General features: G+C 39.7%; 10 protein-coding genes across 10 annotated transcripts; 6 read left to right on the top strand and 4 right to left on the bottom strand. All coding sequences in view use genetic code 12, as the record gives it.

Annotated features, from left to right (window-relative positions):
• Positions 1-33: 33 nt before the first annotated feature.
• On the bottom strand, positions 34-1,044 carry RJT20DRAFT_95025 (NADPH:quinone reductase; the record flags this gene model as incomplete). The annotated part of the gene is made up of 1 exon (XM_064921558.1): positions 34-1,044. One exon carries the CDS (start codon positions 1,042-1,044, stop codon positions 34-36), a length of 1,011 nt encoding a protein of 336 aa, XP_064774987.1.
• Positions 1,045-3,183: 2,139 nt separating this feature from the next.
• On the top strand, positions 3,184-7,165 carry RJT20DRAFT_116820 (uncharacterized protein). Its single transcript, XM_064915846.1, has one exon. It carries the CDS (start codon positions 3,608-3,610, stop codon positions 6,932-6,934), a length of 3,327 nt encoding a protein of 1,108 aa, XP_064774986.1. The 5' UTR covers positions 3,184-3,607; the 3' UTR covers positions 6,935-7,165.
• A 550-nt stretch (positions 7,166-7,715) lies between these two features.
• Positions 7,716-9,059, top strand: RJT20DRAFT_140117 (DUF4451 domain-containing protein; the record flags this gene model as incomplete). The annotated part of the gene is made up of 1 exon (XM_064918616.1): positions 7,716-9,059. The coding sequence occupies one exon, from the start codon at positions 7,716-7,718 to the stop codon at positions 9,057-9,059; it is 1,344 nt and encodes a 447-aa protein (XP_064774985.1).
• Positions 9,060-9,480: 421 nt separating this feature from the next.
• RJT20DRAFT_35507 (TFIIH complex serine/threonine-protein kinase subunit) lies at positions 9,481-10,624 on the top strand. Its single transcript, XM_064919813.1, has one exon. It carries the CDS (start codon positions 9,546-9,548, stop codon positions 10,554-10,556), a length of 1,011 nt encoding a protein of 336 aa, XP_064774984.1. The 5' UTR covers positions 9,481-9,545; the 3' UTR covers positions 10,557-10,624.
• Positions 10,625-10,692: 68 nt separating this feature from the next.
• On the bottom strand, positions 10,693-11,922 carry RJT20DRAFT_93982 (uncharacterized protein; the record flags this gene model as incomplete). The annotated part of the gene is made up of 1 exon (XM_064921509.1): positions 10,693-11,922. The coding sequence occupies one exon, from the start codon at positions 11,920-11,922 to the stop codon at positions 10,693-10,695; it is 1,230 nt and encodes a 409-aa protein (XP_064774983.1).
• A 1,412-nt stretch (positions 11,923-13,334) lies between these two features.
• On the top strand, positions 13,335-14,864 carry RAC1 (Rho family GTPase). The gene has a single exon (XM_064919811.1). The coding sequence runs from the start codon at positions 13,703-13,705 to the stop codon at positions 14,378-14,380; it is 678 nt and encodes a 225-aa protein (XP_064774982.1). The 5' UTR covers positions 13,335-13,702; the 3' UTR covers positions 14,381-14,864.
• A 1-nt stretch (position 14,865) lies between these two features.
• NOP6 (Nop6p) lies at positions 14,866-15,876 on the bottom strand. The gene is made up of 2 exons (XM_064919812.1): positions 15,665-15,876; positions 14,866-15,556 (listed from the first exon to the last, which is right to left on the bottom strand). Exons 1-2 carry the CDS (start codon positions 15,794-15,796, stop codon positions 15,074-15,076), a joined length of 615 nt encoding a protein of 204 aa, XP_064774981.1. The 5' UTR covers positions 15,797-15,876; the 3' UTR covers positions 14,866-15,073.
• A 162-nt stretch (positions 15,877-16,038) lies between these two features.
• On the top strand, positions 16,039-17,124 carry RJT20DRAFT_126996 (SNUT3/LISCH7 family protein). The gene has a single exon (XM_064916892.1). It carries the CDS (start codon positions 16,341-16,343, stop codon positions 16,986-16,988), a length of 648 nt encoding a protein of 215 aa, XP_064774980.1. The 5' UTR covers positions 16,039-16,340; the 3' UTR covers positions 16,989-17,124.
• Positions 17,125-18,978, bottom strand: RJT20DRAFT_126995 (WD40 repeat domain-containing protein). The gene has a single exon (XM_064916891.1). It carries the CDS (start codon positions 18,774-18,776, stop codon positions 17,217-17,219), a length of 1,560 nt encoding a protein of 519 aa, XP_064774979.1. The 5' UTR covers positions 18,777-18,978; the 3' UTR covers positions 17,125-17,216.
• A 1,283-nt stretch (positions 18,979-20,261) lies between these two features.
• Positions 20,262-22,245, top strand: RJT20DRAFT_35482 (putative oxidoreductase). The gene has a single exon (XM_064919810.1). The coding sequence runs from the start codon at positions 20,500-20,502 to the stop codon at positions 21,907-21,909; it is 1,410 nt and encodes a 469-aa protein (XP_064774978.1). The 5' UTR covers positions 20,262-20,499; the 3' UTR covers positions 21,910-22,245.
• Positions 22,246-23,060: the final 815 nt, after the last annotated feature.

The raw sequence follows: 23,060 nt of genomic DNA, 5'->3' as shown, positions 1-23,060 counted from the left end.
AAATTTAACTAGTCTAACATTAACTCAATTTCTTTACTGAGGAATCTCCAAGACAATCTTACCGGTTGTCTTTCTGGACTCTAAGTTGGTTGCAACTTGCTTGTAGTCTTCCAATTTAGCAGTGTGGAGCTCAAACTTGAGTTCACCGGAATCGATCAACTTCAACAAAGTTGAGGTGTAGTGCTCCCATTCTTCTGGAGCAGCAACATAACCAAATAATTGTGGTCTGGTCAATTTGATATTCTTTGGAGACAACTTGTTAATAGGCAATGGAGGAACGACACCAGAAGAGTTACCATATGAAACGAAAGTACCCTTTCTTGCAAGAGCCTCGAAAGAGATGTCAAAGGAGTCTTTTCCAACGGAATCGAAGGTGGCTGCTACACCTTTACCACCAGTAATTTCCTTAACCTTGGCATTGATATCTTCGGTGGTGGAGTTAATAACAAACTCAGCACCCAATTCCTTTGCAACGGCCAACTTTTCATCGGTGGAAGCAATAGCAATGACGTGGGCGCCTCTGGCCGAGATTAATTGCACCAAAAGTCTACCAACACCACCAGCGGCAGCCCATACTAAGATGTACTCGCCCTTTTGAACATTGTGTGCCTCAGTGATGAATGTCAAAGCAGTTAATCCTTGGACTAAAATGGCTCCGTAAGCCTTGAACTTCTCGTCAGAGACATCCTTGCCAACTGGTAAGACGGCTTGAAGACTGTCTTGGATCTTGGTGTATTGAGCAAACGTCTGGGTGCTCAAGTAGGCAATTTTGTCACCGACCTTGTACTTGGTGACTTCGTCACCCACAGCAGCTACTACACCACTGGCTTCACGGCCCAAGATGGCTGGAAGCTGGACTGGGTAAATACCCTTTCTGAAGTAAGCCTCGATGAAATTGACACCGGCGAATTGATTCTTGACGATAACGTCGTGAGGAGACGTGATTTCAGGGGTTGGGCTATCAACATACTTAAGAACGTCAACGGATTCTCCGTTCTCTTCAATGAGAATCACCTTTTGGGTCTTTGGTAATGAAGGGGACATGGCTAAATTCGAGTAAAAACGTGGTTTAAAAGCGGCAGAATACTTGTAACACGGACTAGTGAGTCTTGTGGATATTCTAGGGACACAATTGATATAATGCTTGGAATACAGAAGAAACATCGTGCTTTTATACAATTATGGGGTCTATACGATTTTTCATCCACAGAAATAACTCCACAGCTCGGCGCGAGTTTCCGAGTGTTAGCCGTCTTTGTAGTAAGATTACTAATAGACAAAAACTGAGTATGGTGGCACACAGTAGAGGAGAGGAGAACTATTACTTAATAGTTACCTGTTGCATTATTTCAGGAATTGTCCCATCCGTTGGGCGGAGATGAATGTTGGAATTGAAAAATGGAGCAGTTCACCTCTCTTTGTTGGAGATATATTACCGTATGGTCATAATCTGTTTCTTCAATATCCGTATTTTTCTGTCGTAGCATTTGTAGATTTGCACCCATTTGGGATGTGTCAAGGAACAAAAAAAAAAAAGATTATTCGGAGACGGAGATAATTTAGCGATATGTGTGCTGGGATATGAAGAAGCACCGAATGGGGCCTAAGATGTTGGTGGAACCAGTGTAGTCATGTCATCGGATCGAGTTGGGTGTCACTGGAGCCGAATGATTTCATGTAACGGGCGGAGTTACCATAGTTATTTATATAGACAGATCATGGCAAAACGCAAGGGACGGGTAGGCTTTGCAAAAAAAGTTTGGCAGTTTCTTCAAAAGTGACGGCCGTAACTTTAAAGACATTTAATAAATTTTTATCTCTTACATCAGTTGGCTAATTCTTATCAGTTAATCCCCGAGAAAAAGTACTCGCTACAGTTGAAGATTGCCACAACGGCTGGTGACATTTTGTGCTGTTTCTACGGGAGATTGAGTTTTCTTCTTTTGTCAGCTTTTCTCCTATTGCAACACCGAGTTAACGCCGGATAGTAGGCGTCATTAGAACGATTTTCTACGTAAAAGTTAAGATTTTCATGAATTTTAGAATATAAAATTGCAAAATGACAAAATTGCTCTAAGATATTTTGCAATTTCTTACCAAATTCTCATATGCCTATACTACGTCCACAAAATTAGATAAACACACAAATCCCATATTCACAAACTACTTAAAAAGTCTATATTTCTCACGTAGAAATATCGTAGAGAATATTATTGAAGGTATTGCAATCCACAAATAGTTCTACGATATCTTCTAAACCACAATTAACACTTTCAGAAGCTAACCACTTCATAGTAAATAACCACATCCTGCATAAATGTATATCTGATAATACCATCGGAATAGCGGCAGAATGGTGGCAGACCCAACGCCTTATCCAATGATTGTGTTGACTTTCACAGCAAACTTCTGTTGCAAAAAGGTAAGCAGACCATGAGATGCCATGGTTGCGTTAATCCCAATTTAGAATTTCGTAGTTAAACTCTACTTCTTAGAGACTACGTAAGACTGGTTGAATCACTGGGACATGACTTCTCAACTTGTTTCCTCTCCCCCAAACAATGAACAACCTATTGCATATTATTTTGTACTTGGTGATACAAAATCCCGAATTTCACTCGATGTTGCACGTCCCTTGCTTCTATTGTCTGCTAGTTTCCATTTTCCTAGCCAATATCTATACCAGCCCACGTATTAATCGACCTCCCAAAGGTACATACACAATAAATACACATTCATGACGAGTATATACAGTATTGCTCCCATTGACTTGCACTTCAATATATACTCTCCAACACAGATACACCAAAGCAATATAATATCCCCACTCTGAGTACCCTCACAACACATTACAATTTTTCATCGCACTTTAGAAAATTCTCACCTATTACTCTCTTTTCTCTTTTATCTTACATCTTTACTCCTCATCTCCCACACCTCAATTCAAGACTCATCTATTCCATACCTCCACTTAATTCTACGCTTAATCCACCCATCCACCCATTCTCTTCAATGCAGCGATCGTTCCTGTACAGATCAAAAATGGCTGTTGCAACTGTTTACATATTTCCTATTTAGGAAGTGACATAGATCCCGAGCTTGTAATATTCTCTTTCAATGAGTGAAATTTCCTAGTATGCAATAGCTACAGTAGAGCAAACTATCATTGGATTGTATTTATGTTATAGTTCTACGCAATAGGGAAAAAAGCGGCCTTAGAAGTTTCAGTTTCATCTTCACTGCAAGCCGCACGGTGGTCGAACCATTGGATTTCAAGATCGTTGTTCAGCCTTTTAGTGTACCGTCAATTTGTTCTTCTTCCACCATTCATTTTCCCATCATAAGGCTTCACAGAGAAACTTGACGTTGTCTTGACTATCTCTTCAGTCAGAACACGGTGAACCTTGAGTAGCATATTGTTCTGGATTCTCCTAATAACCTATTCAGCGGTTTTTGGGTGAGAAAATCAGAACAGAATTATTGTCAATTCGAGTCATCTTATTATTCATTTATAGTAATCGTCATAGTGGTCATTGCACGAAACTAACACTTGTCCACATTTCAACTTTACTCATTCTAACATTAGCATTCATTAGGTTATATCTCAATGCCAGTGGCTCAACCACCGTTCAAAGTGAGAACGAAAGTCTCATGGGCCGGCGAAGAAGAGGGTGATTTGGGATTCCTCGAGAATGAGATCATAGAGGTGTTCTCCATAGTCGACGAGAGTTGGTGGAGCGGAAAGCTCAGAAGAAACAAAGCCGAAGGAATTTTTCCTAAGGACTATGTGGTGATTCTTGAAGAGAAACCATTGAACCATTCATCTTCCAACGTATCACTTGCTACACCCCAGCCGAATACTCCAATTAAAGATGATCATGACAACAGATTCAGAAATAGCAAGGGAAATACTCCTGTCGGATATTTTGTCTCATCCAAATCGACATCTCCAAAGCGGACCAGCCATCCTTTAAATGATCCATCTCAATCGTACGATGATGACGACTACAATTACGATGTCAGCTACGAGAACATTATGATGACCAAATCCAAACAGAAGGTTAGATCACCAAATAAATTAGTTTCATCTAAGAATCATCCCAAGCATAGACTGAGTTTCCAACAACAGCAGCAGCAGCAAGAGGAATTTTTTGGCACTGATAGAGAGAGGGAAATCGAGAACTTTAAGATGTTACAGCAACAGCAAAACTACCACATCAAGAAACAACCCGAGCAAAGCAAAAGACTTCTGTTACAACAGGATATGTCTAGATATGCACAAGTTTCACCAGATGGATATAATCAGAACTATAACTCTTCTTTTCAATCCAAATCGAAATCTAGCTCAAGACCAGCGTCTCAGCTAAACATAGCTCAAGAACTTTATGATCCAAACCTGCCCTCTTCCAAGCATGCTTATAAGTCACAATCGTACACAGATTTGCCCCACCAACAGCAAAATGGGAGAATGCAACCGTTGTTTAATAATTACACCGTGGAGAGTTTCTCTCCTCAGGCATCTCCTTCAGCAGCCCACAATAGAAGAAATAGGGCTATGTATGATACCGAAGCATTTGATGAGTATGAGCAAATTGCTCAGAAAAGGGCACAATTGGAAATGGAATTGCTGCAACTTAGGCAATTGGAGAAGTCTACGCAACAAAAGAGAGGAGGATCACCACCGAAGAAGGAATCTTCTCCAACACATGCTGTAAGCAAGGCTAACAGAAGTAATGACTACAATTACGACCCTTCAATCGAGTCCAGTTATGTAAGCGAGGACTTGTTGTCATCGAAGAAGAACTATAGTTCTAGGGAAGATCTAGGAAAGAAGCTTTCTCAGTATGCCACGGATGAAGACGCGGAGGATGATAACTTGTACGTAAGACAAGCTGTTGATGATTTCGAGTATGACTCCCCTCCACCACCCCCACCAAAGCATACAACACCAGTCAAGGCGCGTAATCCAGCTAGAGAGGATTTATCGATCCAACAGGAAGGTACAAACGGAAGACTCAACTTGGCAAAGAGAGCTGCTTTTGATGCTGATGATTTCAAGTTTTCTACAAATAGCGAGGCTCTAGCCGGCTTATCTGACGAAGACATTTACAGATTATCACAACTCCAACAGGAAGATTTGAAGAACTCCATCAAATCTCTTCAGAGTGATGTTTTGAACTTGTCAGAACTCAGTGCTACAAGTGCTGGGTCATTTTCCAGACACAAATACGAAAGAGAAATGCAACAGCAAGAGCTCAGAATGAGTGGATTAGCTATTCATGAAGAAGAGGGTGGCGACAAAGACTCAGCATCTCCAAAGCATGACAGCAAACAGATCATGGACTCAATCTTTCAAGAGAAGAAGTCTAGACATCCTAACATCTTCAAAAAGTTACTTCTGAAGAAGAGTGGCGATGAGATTAACGTAATTGAAAAGAAACTTCAGAAGGAAGAAGAAATTGATTGGGCCACCTTCAAGCTGGAATTAAACCGTATGAACTCATTGACTTCACAAGATAAGCAAGGAAGAACCAGAAGAGTTGTGAGGGAAGAAGGCTCCTTAATCGTGAAGCCATTAGATTATATTTCGGAAATCAACTGCAATGAAACAGTGGGAAACTTAGAAGGTCCAGCCTTAGATGTTACACAGATCGCCTTCCGGAAAGTAAATGCCTTCATGGAGAACTATGATACTTCCAGTGATCTTAATGAGTTGATTTCTGACATCAGCGTGAAGTTCAACTCTTCTAAGCTCAATCAAATTAGATGCGTTTTGCTTCACTTATGTAAATTCAGGATTGTGGAAGAGTCTACTACAATCCTGCAAACCAAACCTAAACTAAACGAAGTACTCCACATGGGGGAAGCCTCAATTTATCAGATTAACTATCTATTCAAGAAGATTTTAGACGCATTGAGAATACCTTCTGAAGTAGTATTAGGATTTTGGAAGAAGCCAAATGAATTCTACCACAATGAACAATACGTGATTAATCATTGTTGGATTTCAATTTTGGTAGAAAATCATTTCTTCATCATGGATCTTTACAACTTCAAAAACGGTTCTGTCTGCAACATTCAGGAAGACGCACAAGGATTCAACGAATTCTACTTTTTGGCAGAGCCATTGAGTGTGGTATCCACCCATATTCCTTCAGTGATTGACTTGCAACATGTTCTTCCTCCCATTGATCCTAACATTGCATTCTATTTGCCAAGGTCATACTCAGGCTTTTACAGAAACAATTTGAAATTCAGAAACTTCAACAATGCTTTAACGAGATTAAAGGATTTGGAGTTCTTTGAACTAGATTTAGAAATACCAACTGATGTGGAGTTGTTCACTTTAATCAAGACGTCCAAGGTAACCACAAACGAACTCAGTTTGTGCCAAGTACAATGGATTAACAACAAGAGAACCGCCAGGATTAAGGCCATTCTTCCTGAAAATGAATCAATCGGTGTATTACAAATTTTTGCTGGACCTAAGGGATTACAAAAGCATTTTGATAACATTCATGAATTGGCTATTGTTATTCCATTGTACCACAGTGGTTCTTATAAGAGCTCGAAGTTCGTGCCAAGATTTCCAACAGTGCAAAGTCAAAATAATGACTTGTACGTCAAGCAACCTCAGACCAGCAAAATAATTGTTAAGAATGCCTACAATTTTGAGGTAGAACAATATCCATCTCAAGGTTTAACTAGTGGATCGGGATTGATGAATCAAGGTTTCAAGATCGTAGTAGAGTCACCATCTGGAAAGTACTTCAAATTAAACCAAGAAGACCCCTCAAAGCCATATGGCACATATTTTGCTAATATAAAGTGCCAAGAACTCGGACTTTATCGTGGTTTAGTAATTGGAGACAGCGGTAATAGCTGGTACGTTTTCACTCAATGGGATTGCATTCAAGGCACTGTAATGAATTAGGACCAATTCTTGCAGATTCAATGCCACATCATATAAGTAAAACACTTCTCATTATTCCATTATTATGAAAAATGCAAAAAAACTCATAAGTTTGCTTTACTTTTTCATTTCATATTCATTGCATGGTTCAACAATGAAAGCATTATTATCTTGCATATCTCCCCAGCATGCAGAAACTTTCTTAATTATTAATTCATTTATACATTTTCTGATTATAACAATATATATTGCATTATCATTATTTTGAGGATTTTGTTGGACGCAAGTTGGCTACTAATAAAATGACGTTTTGTAGCCGCCGTCACTTTTTGGGTGCAAAATATTTTTTTAGGAAAAGGGTTCACATTTGCCCCGTCAGCACATGAAAGTTGATCGCATATGGGCATCTATTGAAGACTGCATTGTGACCTCCTAACATGCCTCTGAAGTGACTTATAATTGATTGAATTTATCTTTCATTCTGTTAAGATGTTGTACCTTGGATGGAAATCGGAAGTTGCTCTTTCTGTATTGTTTCCGTTCAGATCTCACACAATGCAAATTTGAAAGAAATCGCACTATAAGTTTCTTTCGATGGAACTGATTTTGCACCCAAACGGAATGAATACGATCTACTAAAATATAGTAGTTTCCTTTAGCGAAGAATTTCCTAGAGATCTTATTAATGCCTCTTTTAAGATGCTTTTTGCACAGGATATCGAGAGTATAAAAAGGGTATACCCTACAATTTTTGTAGTTATAAAATTCGAGATTATAGACAACACCTTCTTCTTCAAGCACAATGGAATCGTTACAGCAAATGCCTCTTTCTACTGGATTATACTCCAACAATCAGCAGCTTGTGGTTTGTAACGATTTTGAGCTTGAAGACTCTCAGAATGGTTTTCTAATGAGTGCAGATTCAGTCCAGGAGGACCAGGTTCCCAGATCTTTCTCAAATAGCTTTAACCAGAGCTATCTTGACTTAGATTACATCGACCTGGTCATTGACCCGGCTTTGACTCTAAAGCCTCAATTTTCTTACGAGCATATTGAAAAACTATTGTCATTTGAAGATACTTACACTACAGTATCTCAAATACCTGACTTTAGCTACACTGATACCACAACTGCCCTTGAATTTCCCACCTATACTACTGTCTTGGTAAACAATCCAAGTAAGTCTTATACGATGTCCGGGCAAGATGAACGGTCGGCGGTTCCGTGTGCCGAAGAAGCCACTATAACCTATGACTTAAATGATTTAGTAACTGAGACTATTCTGAGACAAGACGAGACCACTCTTTCAAATAAAAAAAGGCGGTTCTCTGAATTTTCAGGTGAGCCCAACAGTCCTCCAAACGTAGAGTCCTCAAGGAAGCTCTCTAGACTACCAAAGCTTACCAGCTACGTCAAGAGTCGTCCCAGAGGCTCTTCTTTGGGCGTTCCCACAAAGGAAAGTGTTGACTATTCAACACAGAAAATGACTTTGAGGGTCGACATGGAACGTTCATTAGCTATATTCAATAGCTCCAGATCATTACCAGAACCGGAGAGCTTCCTCAGGCTATGGCAAGATCGTTGCAAGCATAATTATGCTCATAAAGAGCACAAGTTTTGCTTCATCCAAAGGAAATTACACCTTTGGCCCAATTTCCTTGAAGAAGTTCAGAAGAGCACTAAGTTCTGCTATTCCGCTAACCCCAACTTCGGAAAAACCTTATATGAGCCACAATACTTCAGAAGTCAAATTGATTCTGAGGGAGTCCCATTTAACTCTACAAGAATGGGGCTCTGTCCATATTGTTCTCATGTTAATTTTCTTGACTTGAAAAGGTCTGCTTATGGAAATCATCTTGCTTATAACCATGGGATTCTTACAAATGGTTACGTAGTGCCCAATCCCATTTACCCTGGGTACTACATGATGGCTAAGAATGAATTTAACAAATCTTCACGAAGCAGAACAAGGAAAACAACACCCAAGCAAGCATTAAAATTAGCATTTGCTTGCCCTGCTTGTTACCAACTTGTTGAGGCAAAATGTACGAAGAAAAGCTCAGTGTTTGGACACTATCTTCGGCATTTTAGAGACTGTCATATTAATTTCAGCAAAGATCATGTATCTCTGTTTGATAAAGCTTAGCTTGCTGCTAAGTATATAGACAATTATACTCAATATATATTATTTATTATAATAATCTTCTCTAAGCTTTTACGTACACATAGTTCTATATGTTGAGTAGAAATTGCACCCATTTCATGCTCAACTTTCGCAGCCATAAGGCAGTGTTCATATCAATAACTCATCTCACGTCCAATTTACATATCTCAAAGAGTCTTTCTCATTGTGAATTACCCTGGATTATTGAATAAAATGGCAATCTTTATATACATATATATAGATAATTCAAACAACCTCTTCAATTATATATTGCAGCTATAGAAATCAGTGCCAACTGTTAATGGCTGCAATATTCAATTCACGACACGCGACATTTTTACTACACCAAATTCCAGAAGAGACAGACGCTTAGAGTAATCTCTTCTTTATCACTGTTCTTCCTCTAATATCAGCTCTTTCTCAGGAAAAAACCAGTAAAAAGTCTCGTTGCACTTTGAATCACTTACAATGTCAACTACGACTAAAACTATAGGAAACGATTCAAAATCGCCGATAAAATACTCCAAAGATAGGAAAGTCGGTGAAGGTACTTATGCTGTGGTGTATCTAGGAAACCAGATTTCCACCCAAAGAAAGATTGCTATCAAGGAGATCAAGACAGGTATTTTTAAGGACGGCTTGGATATGTCAGCTATACGAGAAGTGAAGTATTTACAAGAACTCAAACATCCCAATGTGATCGAATTGGTGGATGTATTCTCTACCACTAATAACTTGAATCTTGTGTTAGAGTTCTTACCTTGTGATTTGGAAGTGCTCATCAAAGATACAACTATTGTGTTCAAATCTGCAGATATAAAGTCATGGCTTCTCATGACCCTACGTGGTATTCATCATTGTCACAGAAATTTCATACTACACCGAGACTTAAAGCCAAATAACTTGTTGCTTGCACCAGATGGCGAATTGAAAATAGCGGATTTTGGTTTAGCCAGATCGTTAGGTAATCCTAACGAGGATTTGTCATCCAACGTGGTGACTAGATGGTATAGAGCTCCAGAACTTTTGTTTGGAGCAAAGCATTATACGGGAGCTGTTGATATTTGGTCAATAGGGATTATATTCGCAGAGTTGATGTTGAGAACTCCCTACTTGCCTGGAAAGGACGATGTCGACCAACTAGATGTTACATTCAGAGCATTGGGAACACCTACAGAGCAGATTTGGCCAAACGTGTCCAATTTGCCCATGTATAATGCCTTAAGAGTGTATCCCCCACCATCAAGGCAAGAGTTAAGAAACAGATTCAGTGCAGCCACCGAAAAAGCATTGGATTTACTCATTTCAATGACGCAGTTAGATCCTAGCAGAAGATGTGATCTGACACAAGCGTTGTTGCATGAATTTTTCACGGAGTCCCCGAGACCAACAGAACCAGAGAATCTTCCAAAGAAGAAGGTAAAAAAGAGTAATGACGAGGACGAGAGCGAGGGTGGAACAAAAAGAAGGAAGTTATGAATACAACAACTTGCATATTCAGAATAGATGCTTTCAATTGAAGTCAATATACAATAAGAGAATTAGGAGTTTCACAGACACCCTTGACATATATATACAGCATTAGTCCGATTTGAAATAGAACCTACATACTCATCTATTTATGATAGATATCCCTTACGTAGTCTGCAATAGCCCAGGATGCTGTTAGGCCGGGACTTTCCATACCTAGTAAATTGACAAATCCTGGGAAATGATCCTCTTCCTTAATGACAAAGTCAGCAAATCGTTTCTTGTTGTCGTCGGCACTTAATATTTTGGGGCGTACTCCAGAGTACGATGGTTGCAAAGCTCCCAAAGTGATTCCAGGGAAATAAGTCTTGACGGCTTCATAAGCAGCCACTTGATTCTTGGAACTGGCACTATAGTCAATTTGGGATGCGTCTTCTATATCTAACCACTCCAAATCTGGTCCGAATTTTATTTGCCCTCCCAAGTCTAATGTGAGATGCGTTCCAAGTGAGGAAGCATTAGGATTTGGACAAGGATATATCAACTTGTCTGTTATCTTGGAACTGCTGATAGGAGTTTCGGGCTGAAAACTGAAATAACTACCCTTTGCAAAGAAACTCTTGTAATGCCTTTCGACTGGTAGAATGAGATTTGCTATCTTTGGAGCATAAAGGCCAGCAGAATTGACTACATTGTTGGCAGTAACCTCCATATCACTACCGTCCTCATTGAGCAACTGCAATGTATAGCTGGAATCACCTTTGTTAAATTGTATATCATTCACCTTTGTGTTAAATGCAATTGTCCCTTCCCTAAGTTCTAAGTTACTTTGGTAGAATGTAGTCAACTCATGTGCTGATATTATACCAGTAGTAGGACTTTCGAGAGCTCCAGCCTCTGCTCGTATATGTGGATACTTACTCTTTGCTAACAGTGGACTCACCATTGAAACTGGCACATCGAGATCTTGACAATTCTTGTATAATTTATCAAGATATTCCGCCTCAGAGTCATTCTGTGCAACCACCCACTTTCCACATTTCTTCAATTGTACTTGGAATAGACCTTTCTCCCAAGCGTCGTAGATTTTGTTCTTTCCACGAATACATAGTTGGCCTTTGAGACTATCTTTCGGATAGTAGAGCCCAGCATGAATAACCTCAGAATTCCTCGAAGTAGTTTCCATACCCAAGTCCTCATTTTTCTCGACAAGAAGAACGCTATTTCCATCAACAGCTTGCAATTCGGATGCAATGGCTGTTCCAACCACTCCTCCACCAACAACTACATGTGAGAAATCTACACGAGAGGGCAGCGATGCATGGAAAAAACGCTTAGGAACCAACAGCCGGAGTACAATATTCCCATTTAACATTCTTCGACAAGCAATTGACCTCCACTTACGGTCAAGACTTATGATCTTCTCTTCATTAACCAGTTGAAGTAGCATTTAATATGGGGTTCAACAAAAGCACATGATACGTCATGTGGCACTAATCACGTGACATCAACAACCTGCTTTTTTTTTTTTAAAAGCAGCATAAGCGAAACCAAAAAGTCGTAAAATGCAATATCTCCTTTGAAAGTATAATGTCGACAGAACGGTGCATTGTAATGTCAGATGAGCAGAAAAGCAGTATGTCAATTCTTCGGTATCACGTGCTACACCAAATTTCAATGAAAAAGCTTTGACCATTTCATAGCAAGAAATCCCCGTCTATCATCATTGCGGTCCTGCGTCTGGCCTAATTTCTTGGTGACGGGATCCACAAGGAACGAGGAATAGGTACAGGGACACCGCCCTAATTTGGCCAATATCAGCGCAAACTAGAGCCTCGGCTCTGGGTTTCGCTGTGAGCTACTAGGGCACAAGCACCAGTCTGCAAGCGCTAGGATCAACACTCCACCATCCCACTGCCTAGGATGTTGCTCACCTCGACAACTGCATTTCCGAATCGGGTAGTTTAATGGCAAGGACCTACTGTTTAGTCGGCATATAGGCCGTTTTAGCTGCGGGAACATAGGCCCGGTTAGGCAACCTCCAATGCTGTGTGCACACGGGACCTGTAACCACCCAGTAACCAAACCAACAGTAGGGCATGGACGACGATGGGACAATCATAAGACGCTGGGCACATACACACCTTTACGCAGTCAGACGTTTTCGGAACACGTCACACACACGAGATGCAGCATTTTAGACTCACACAAGCAGGCGTATGTGGCTGGCAATAGAGTCAATGGCAGTCAATGGGGACCGTCTCACTGGCAACTGGGGAAAATTCACCGTCTGGCACAAGGCCAGAAACAACAGGCTTCTATGTTGATTGTTATTGATGAAATGGCGGTTTTTTTTTGTCGACTGTTCGTCTGCGAGTCCCATTCCATTGGCCAGAATGGCACCCACGCCATAACTTGAATACTACCTCTCCATCCAATGTGACCCCATCCCTGCTTAAATGTGCTGTGTTTGTTATGTCCTGTCATCCAGAACCGGTACAAACACACTTTTCCACTGCTTGTTTCGCTTGCCTGTTTTGGAGGCATGCGAAACAAGCAAACCTAAATTTCATCTTTATCGCTATTATTGTTTTGTACCCTTTTCTCTCAGACCCTTTGGTAAGCTAGTGATATTTTAGTTGGCGGAATATTGGAATAATTTGTTAATATTAATTAATTAGTACCATAAAATAGTTTGTTGATTTCTGGTGACTTATTATTGTTAGTGCGCTGGTTGTTGGATAATATAATTGTTTATTCTTACTTTCTTTCTTTTGTTGATAGTAAAACTGGTGGACTCGCATTTGCTAGTAGACTTGGATTGATCTTGTTGATATTATTAATATTGTTAGAGTTTGTTGTTTTATTTGTTTGTTTGTAACTATTCCTCCCTTGTTACTGGCCTCACTGTTTTTTTGCTATCGTTGTCGATAACTCCCAGTGACACAAATAAACATTAGAAGTTTTTGTTTACGAACGGCTTTCGACGTCTGTTCTATTCTGTACTGCTTTTCGTGCCGCTTCCCTCTGAACCTCGCTGTCCAGAGCCTATTGACTCGAATCCCTGATTCGCTGCTACGATTTTGAACACCGGATCCAGTTCGTTTTGATCCGCTAAACATCATTGTTTCAATCATCAAACCAAATAACTCCAAATGAGAAGCATTAAATCTGTCGTCGTGGGAGACGGTGGTGTCGGTAAGACTTGTCTCTTAATCTCCTACACCACCAACACCTTCCCTAATGACTACATTCCAACCGTCTTCGATAACTATTCCGCTATAGTGATGATCGAAGGTGAACCCATTAAGTTGGGTTTGTGGGATACCGCCGGTCAATCGGAATACGACCGTTTGAGACCGTTGTCATACCCACAGACCGAGATATTCTTGGTGTGTTATTCAGTCATAAGTCCTGACTCTTTCCAGAATGTCAAGTCCAAGTGGATACCTGAAATATTGCACCACTCGCCTAAAGACATATTGATCTTGTTGATCGGAACCAAGATCGACTTGAGAGACGATTTGCATGTGTTGGATGAGTTGAATGACAAGAACTTGAAGCCTATTACAATTGAACAAGGTAACAAGTTGGCCAGAGAAGTAGGAGCTGTGAAATATTTAGAATGTTCTGCTGCAACGCAGGTCGGTGTCAAGGAGATCTTTGACTATGCCATTAGATCGGTATTGGATCCTCCTAATACCAAGACCCACGACTATGTCACCGCTGCAGCAAACCCCTCCGCCAACAATGCCGCCAAGGCCAACAACGTAGCCCTGAGCAACATCAAAAAGAGAAGAGTTAGAAAGGCCAAAAGATGTACGATTTTGTAGGGAAGGAGCAGCTCAAGACTACTACTGCTAAATACGAACGACAAATTGGGTTGTTTCAATTTCTTTAATCATATCATGTTGACCTCCAGTTGAGACTTTCTACTTAATACAATATTTCATTTTCATCATTTTAATTCAGGCAAGGTTATGTATTATCCTATCAGTATTGATTTTTGTTTGTTCCAGGCTGCTTGTGGTCTCATATTTTACGCTTACTCTTATTTATAAACGGGACCGACGTTCCTCTAGTTGTCGTATTTTTCTTTTTACTTTTGGCTTTGTTTGCTAACACATGTATGAATTTTCAAAATCCCTTAGACGTATATGTGATAAGATGTAGTACGGAGTTGTAGATACATTTTGTAGTAATGAAGCAACTTAGATGCCATTGACATGACCTTCAATTCCCAGTCTTGTTTTAATTTGCAATAGATCTGAGACAGAAGTAAGACTTTCAGGATATGTAAATAGGCAGATATTTCTCTAAATCAGCAGAGAAATAAGTTCACCGTTACTAAATTTACTATTGTTTACAAGTTCTCATGATAAGCTTTTGGATAATGCTATTTTATGAATTCTAATGTACAATCTATTTTACTGTTAGCCTGAAATTGCAATAATTACTTTTCCTTTAACAAAAAGAATCAGCAGTCGTTAAAGCTTCGGCCCTAGTGAGTCCTCTTCTGCTCAAATTTAGTTCATTAAAGCTGCTCTTGAAGGGTGGATTCCTGGTCCTGATGAGGTGGAGGGCACATTGCCAGCCTTTTCTCTGACTTCCTTAGCCTTCTTATTGTTTCTTTCTGTTATTGCCTTTCTCCTTTCCTCTAACAACTTCTCATTCTTCTCCTTCAATTTGTTAACTCTGTTTTCTGAATTACCACCACCACCTACTGTGAGTTCAACATTGATCTTACGTGATCTGATCAACGAATGGTGCATTTTCAAAGCTAACTCCATTTTACTTTGGATTTCCTGTGTGTCATTGTCAAATTCCAAGAACGCTATGCCCTTATCCTGTCTGATTCTTATTCTGTCAGGGTTACTATTCTTGAAATGGGCTAATAATTCTGGTTCTGTAATGTCATAAGGCAAATTACCTACAAAAAGAAGGAATCTAGGACCCTTACCTCCATTGACACCCTTTCCCTTTTTGCCTCTTCTTGTCTTTCTTTTCTTCTTTGGCTGGTCTTCTGAGCCTTCTACAGAATCCGCTGCCTCTTTTGACTCTCCAGTAGAATCTTTGGTGGTTTTTTCCTTCTTGTCTTCTTTCTTTGCAATCTTATCGTCTGCCTCTTCTCTTGCTCTCTTCTTGTCTTTCTTTTCCTTTTTCTCCTCCTCTCTTTCCTCCTTGGACTTATCCAGACGGAATTCCAACGCCTTTCTCTGTTTCTTAGTTAACTTTGCTTCCTCGGCCATGTTAATTCTATATCCACTGTTACTCTCCTAACAATCAACTGTTCTCCAACTCTTCTCATCTCCATAGTTAAAAAAGATTAGCGAGGCCATCGAAAAAATGAGATGGCAGCTCACTCACGTGTTGTGTCACATGACTAAATCTACTACCTTGTATACCATACAGTTAGCTATTGTTAGTATTGTTAGGGGCGGTGAAGGCAATGATTTAGATTAGATTAAAGATAAATGATTCTTTTTCTACAAATGGTGAAATTTAGGGGATTAGAAGCTTTAAAAAGCAGAGATTGTTTTGATATCGGTATATAGCAGTCTATAGTTTCGTTTGAGTTTATTTAGCCGTAGTTAGGCCTACTTCCAGTAGAAACTGATTGAGATACTTTGACGTTTATTGAGTCGAGTTGTTAGTCTGTCTTTTGTTACTATTTTGGGAAAGAGAGTACAGTCATTTCAGTCATCTCGTATAGAGAAAACACCATCGGAATTGGGATCGATACCATAAAAATAGTGGTATTGTCGGTTGAAAGTCCATAGAATTGGAGCACCAATGGATAGAAATCGACTCCGGATAAATCTCAAGACGAATTTCTCGGAGCCGTCTTCGAGTTACAACAATAACTCATCTTCGGCATCAACTATAAGAGAAGGAACTTCATCGAGATCAAGATCAAGACTGCCGCATAAAGACCGCAAAACTCATTCAACATCACCGTTAAAGGCCAGAGGCGGTTCAGGCCCTTCGGGAGTATCACATTCAACTCCATTGAGTCCTAAAACCCCCTACAGAGAGAGATCTCAGGAACGGTCAACTGAAAAGTTCCAGAAATCCAGTTTATACAAAAAGGAAAATACTTCGCTTGTCGATCTTCCGTTGCTGAACTCGTCGTATAATAACCCAATAAAGAATCCCGAGTTTCAGCAAGAACAGGATCAAAGAGGAAGGGCGAGATCAAGAGATGAGACTCTGACGAAAGACAGAGATAATAGCGAGAGTATGGGTGAAGAGAATATCTCCGCAGGAGAAGAAGATGATACCATGATCAGCTTAATGGGATTTTCGGGGTTCGGAACAACAAAGGGAAAGCATGTAAAGGCTACTAAAGGCGGGGCAACTAAGAAGGATAAGAAGACGGAATACAGACAATATATGAACAGAAGCAAAGGATTCAATAGGCCATTGTCTCCAGGACGATGAAAGTTGGAGACGAATAACTATGCTAAGCGGTACATGTTGAATCTACTTTCAAGCTTCTACGATATGTTGCAAATTCATCACTGTAATTTTAATTTAATTTGTACATTGGTTCTATAATACACACAATTAGACAAATATCCTGGTGGATGACCAGGTGTAGACCTTTTGAACATCTGTATCCCCCTTAGGTGATTGAAAGTTTTAATTTTGTTGAGCTCTTGATACCTTCTATTTGCTGCTAAGGACCTTGGAGTGTTCCTTGAGCAATTCCTCGTGTTTTGTTCTTAATTCAGTGTATGCATTCGACACCTTAGCCAATTTCTCTTCCAATTCCTGGTTGGAACTGGAGATTGCTGAAGTAGAAACGGTCTTAACAGATGAGTTGACTCCTGACAAATTCTTGAATTCAAGATCTTCTTGAGTCTTACGTGATAACCAATCGCCAAAATCTTCCTCTTCTTCATCCTTTGCTTCACTAGGAATCTCTAAGTTAAGCTGGTGCTCGATAGGATTACGGCTGGCCAATACTCTCTTGAATTGAGGAATTAATCTGTGTTTTTTGTCAACTTTACTGGAACTGGGAGTGTTAAGAGCATCGAATGGAGCAGCATTCACTTGAATGTAAGATATTGGCGAGTTGCATGGTGTAAATGTCTTAGCCACTTGTCTGGTGATAATATCTGAGACGAAGACTCTTCCCAACGAATCTCCTGATACAAGGTTAGTACCATCTAACGAGATGGCTAACTTAGTTACCGAGATAGGTTTGTTATCGTCATCGTTCTTCTTCTTCAATGACTTATGCAATAAAGATGTATTGGTCTCGGCACTGAGACGCTGCTGATGGTGAACAAACGTGAAATTCAAGTTTGGATCATTCTCGACAGTCACGATTTTACGGTTTCCACCAATGCTTTCCAATACCATGGTATTTGGATTAATATTGTACAAAGGAATAGTTCTAATTAAGCCACTAGCAAGTCCAAGATAAACTGCTCTTCCAGCAGGGTCAGTTACCACGCTATCAATAGCTTCTGGCAAGATGAAAGTGGTTAGAAGGCTCTTGGTCATAATGTCGTAAATTCTGAGAGTGCTATCTTTGGAAACAGTGTAGAGTCTTAAGTCATTGATTAAGCCAGCTTCACTAAGGTATAAATCTGAGATGGCCAACGTATTGTCAGTTATAGCATGGAATGGCTTGGCAGCCTTTACGGTGTCTTCATCTTCTCCTTGGAATATGGAAATCAAATCAAGAGTCTTCCAGATCGTACATCTGGCATCATCACTTCCAGCTACCAAGAAGGTACCACACTTGGAGAATCGTACTACTGATATGGCCTGATAATGAGCTTCCTTGACGCAGAGCAAGCTTCCAGAGGATAATTCCCAGACATAGATCTTACCGGACTTGGAACCACCAGCCAAGAGCCATGGAATTCTGAAGCTAGGAAGATTGAACTGAGAAGATCTCATGGAGTCAACAAAAAGTTTGGAGTTTGGATGGCTCACCAACGATAAACATGTCAAAGCTTCTGGTAATGGAATTCTTTGATCTGGGGATTCCTTTCCCCATGAGTAAACGTTCAAAAGTGCTTTGTTGGGAGAAGCAACAAGTAATCTTTCACCAGGACCGGATCCCGTCAAGACAGCGCCGTTTTTGGCGCAATCTGCTTGTCTGAATGAAGCATGCTGATGTGAGTTGTGGACTGACGTAGCCATTGCAAATGACTCCTGGGAGTGTTTGTCTGCTGGGTCGCCTTCAGCTATGTAGAATATGGATTCATCCATAATAGAAATGAGATGGAATGTGAGGTGGGTTGAAAGCTACCAAGCAAAGCAAAAGCGAAACAAAAATTAAAATGCAACGAAATAGAATATGGAATATTAAATGTTGAATATAGATTATAGATTATACAATACAAATATATCTTTATCCAACTAATTACTAACAATGTAATACCGATAAAGTAAATGGAATATAAAATTCAATGAGCTCCAGAAACTTTTCACAGCATTTAGATTTTCTGGGTTTTGGTTGTGAAAAAAAATGTGCGATGCCTTCGACTGTTAACTATGAGAGAGTGAGATGTGAGATGTGAGAAAGTACTTAGTGATGAGCTAATGATGTGAGATGTGAGATGTGAGAAGTTGACTAGAGATGAGGTGAGAGAGTTCTGGATTGTTACAGTTGGCGTGGTTTGAGATGAGATTTTATCAAATGAGGAAGGGTGATTGTTTATTGACTTCATAAGTTGTTGCAATCATATTTAAAATATGTAAACAGGGCAGAATTGAGAAATGTACTGGGATAGACCACAAAACCAAGGTCAAGTGACAAAGAATGATACATCCATGAAGATTGAGATATAGAAGAAAATATCGTGCTATACCATTATATCATCACAAACGACATACAATTGCAGGATGGTGAATACAATCAAAGGTTCAATAAGCTGCGAAATTCATTCCACGAACAGAAATAAGGCCCATTCCATTAAAAAAAAGCGTTATCCACTTTGCCGCAAGGAGTGTCCGACTGTGGTTCTTGTTTTCACTGAACTGGTCACTTATAACTTGATATTGAGAAATCTCACAACAATTCAACCATACCAGTCATTTCATAGCATATATATGTATATATATATTGAAGTCATTTCACATAGAGAATCAAATCTACAATTCATCGCACATACAATTCACTTCACATATAAAGCATCTCCCATACAAATCATCTTACTCACATACAAATCCTCTCACTATCTCAGTACTGAGACATACATATATATATGGGAATAGATTATATAATACTACTCTACCTATTGTCGGCTTTAATGTCAAATATAAATAAACGACAGGACAACCACAGTGCCTGCAGAGTCTACAAACACGTCTGATCTCGTCGCCTTCTTTTCTGTTCTTTTTCTTCTTCTGATGCGGTGAAAAATGGAAGAGGAAAGCTTAAATGCGTGTAGTTAGCGCTGAGAAGTGAGAGCATCAGTAATAAATATATATAAATAGATAAAAATTTATTCATATATATTCATATATATTCATATATATTCATCTATATATTTCTATGCATACTTATTATACTTCAAGGTATCAAGGTATATGGATCTGAATTATTCGCAATTATATTAATATTAATAATAGTATTATTCTTATTGATATATTATCAGTATCAGTTTCATTGTTACGCTTTTACTAGTGCTTTTACTAGTCCTGTTGCTTTATACTGCGACATCGAGTACTTCGTAAAATTCATTCACTGAACGTATAGTAGCTATATTATATTATAATATAATACATTATATTACATTATATTATATTGTACTATAAGATACCTGATTTATATTCTCGGTAAAGGTCAATAATACCTACTTTGATTTGATAGTTCAAACTCAAACTCAACCTCAAAGAGAAATCAACCGCTCTTTCATACACCAAAATATTACAACCATCTCGTCGTGGCTTCTGATTCAGATACAATCTCATACAATAATCGCAAACAATGCCTATTGATATCATCTCCTCCGTCCTCTACGACGGTCCGGAAGTCATACCCGGCTGGGACTACATTAAAACCTACGGCCCTCCAGCTTTAACCCTAGCCGCCATCAAATACTACTTCGCCGGAGCTTCCAACACTTGGGAAAGAGATCTCCACGGAAAAGTCTACATCATCACCGGTGGAACAACGGGACTCGGAGCTCAAGTCGCTTACGAGTTGGCAACAAGAGGCGCTCAATTGATTTTACTTGTCAGATCGACCGAAGACATCTGGGTGGCAGATTTCGTCGAAGACCTTAGAGATAAGACTAATAACATCTTGATTTATGCCGAGCAGTGTGATTTGAATTCTCTCCATTCTGTCAGATTATTTGCTACTAAATGGTTAGACAACCAACCTCCTCGAAGATTGGATGGTGTTGTTTGCTGTGCGGCAGAGTCGATCCCAAGAGGAAAAGCCAGACAAGTGACTGTCGATGGTGTAGAAAGGCAGCTTGGAATCAATTACTTGGCCAACTTCCATCTTTTAACCTTGTTGGGTCCTTCCTTGAAAGTGCAGCCTCCAGATAGAGATGTAAGAGTTATACTTGCTACTTGTTCTACCCAGTCATTGGGAGACGTCGACGTTGACGATCTCTTGTGGGAGAAAAAGAGATATCCATCAGGCCAGCCCTGGAAAGTGTATGGATCATCCAAACTTTTGCTTGGGTTGTTTGCTAAAGAGTACCAAAGAAGATTAAATCTGTACGAGCGAAAGGATAAGGCACCATGTAACATCCGTATAAACTTAGTTAATCCTGGACTTATGAGAACAGCATCAACTAGAAGATTCATATCGATGGGAACCATTCTTGGATTAATATTCTATATGATCTTCTATCCAATCTTTTTCCTTTTCTTCAAGAGTGCCCGTCAAGGAGCTCAGTCAGTCTTTTTTACATTATTTGCACCCATTTTCCCAAAGCTCGATGGTGGTAACTTGATCCAAGAATGTAAGATTATCACTAAGGTGAGGACAGAGATGACTGATGAAGGATTGCAAAAAGAAGTTTTCGAAAAAACAGAGGAACTTATAGAGAAATTGGAAAAGCAATCAGCAATTGAAAGAAAGAAGCAGGCCCAATTCGAGGAGTCCAAGAAGCCTTTGGCTGAAAAGATAAGAGCAAAGAATGCGGAATTGGAGAGAAAGAGTAACATCTATGAAAAGCCGGCTACACCAGAAGAATTAGACTTGAAATTAAATAGATTGCGACAACTGATTGGAATGGGTGGAAGTGGCAAACAAGGAGACCTTCCTTTGTTTCCTGATGTTGACCTTGCTCCTAACTCAGCGGTGAGCAGTGGAAATGATAAAGCAAACGGAAATCCCACCACTGCCCGTAAGAACAAGCCTGTAAAGCGGAAAGCCTAGTGTATATGTATATAGTTTAAAAAACTAGGCTACTCCGTACAAATAAGAATGAATGTTGAACAATACAAGAGTATCTTTCTTCTTGTGCATGGTGACAAAGTGGAAATAAACGTCAGACGACCGTTCGAATTTTTAAACTAACATTCAAGTCAATCTCTGTTGGAAATACGGTGCAAGAGGCACATACATTATCAATATAACGGGCGTCTCCATGGGTGCAAGCAAATTATAATGACCATTCAGTCGTAGATATTGCAACCAGCTACAAATTGTCAGCTCATTCTTCTTTTAAAATCCCATATTTAGTTATCTTTTTCCATATCAATCTTGGCCTAGACATTCCAATCAAGATAACCTGATATTTCATCCTTTATCATATTTCACAGCCTAATGTTTATCTGCATACACTTTATAATCTCGGTGTGTGTTGCCAATCCAAGGATTCTGCCCCAGTGCCTGTACAGATCAGTTTCACTAAGATAACCTTGTTTGGCTCGGGTGGCCCATTCGGAACCCCTTTAAAATGTCGCCCGATTCCGCCAGTCCCCTCTTCCGTTGGCGGCTGCGAACACGACATCGGCACTATTTCTGCTACTGTTAGCGAGGTCGCAAGTCGTAGTGGTGCCGTTCATTAAGCGTAGCAGCTGTAGGGCAAATTGTGGAGGGGAGCGATGGAATGGGAAGAAACTCAAGATTTAAGCGGGTGGAAAAGCCCATCGCATGGAGGGCTGTCTCGGATGTTAAGCCGCTTGTGTTTGCCCTTCATTCCATCGAACCTTCCATCGAATGAACGTAGGTGGAATCTTATTCTCATTGTAGTACCTCTCTTGTGTTCCAGGTGAGTGTCGCAAGATAAGATAGCGACATTGAGAAATTGAAATAGAAATGAGATGTGCTGACAGATTACTCCCACCAATAGTGGGCAAACCCGGAAAATATTATTCAGCAGTAATATTGATAAAAGTACAGGATGATATCCCGATAATATTCAAGTATATATAGTAAGTGACGTTGGAGTGAACTTTTAACTTGACTTGGATATTTAAATATTATATTGCTGCCGTAGCTACCGTCAACTAGTTATATATTGTGTATATTGTGTATACTATGTGCCACCAAATGGGAATATTCTCTCGGTAGAAAATCGCAAC

The sequence above is a fragment of the Scheffersomyces xylosifermentans genome (assembly GCF_036884685.1).
Source record: "Scheffersomyces xylosifermentans strain CBS 12540 chromosome Unknown RJT20scaffold_3, whole genome shotgun sequence".
In the NCBI taxonomy this organism is placed as follows: domain Eukaryota; kingdom Fungi; phylum Ascomycota; class Pichiomycetes; order Serinales; family Debaryomycetaceae; genus Scheffersomyces; species Scheffersomyces xylosifermentans.
This window is presented reverse-complemented; position numbering and strand designations above follow the sequence as displayed.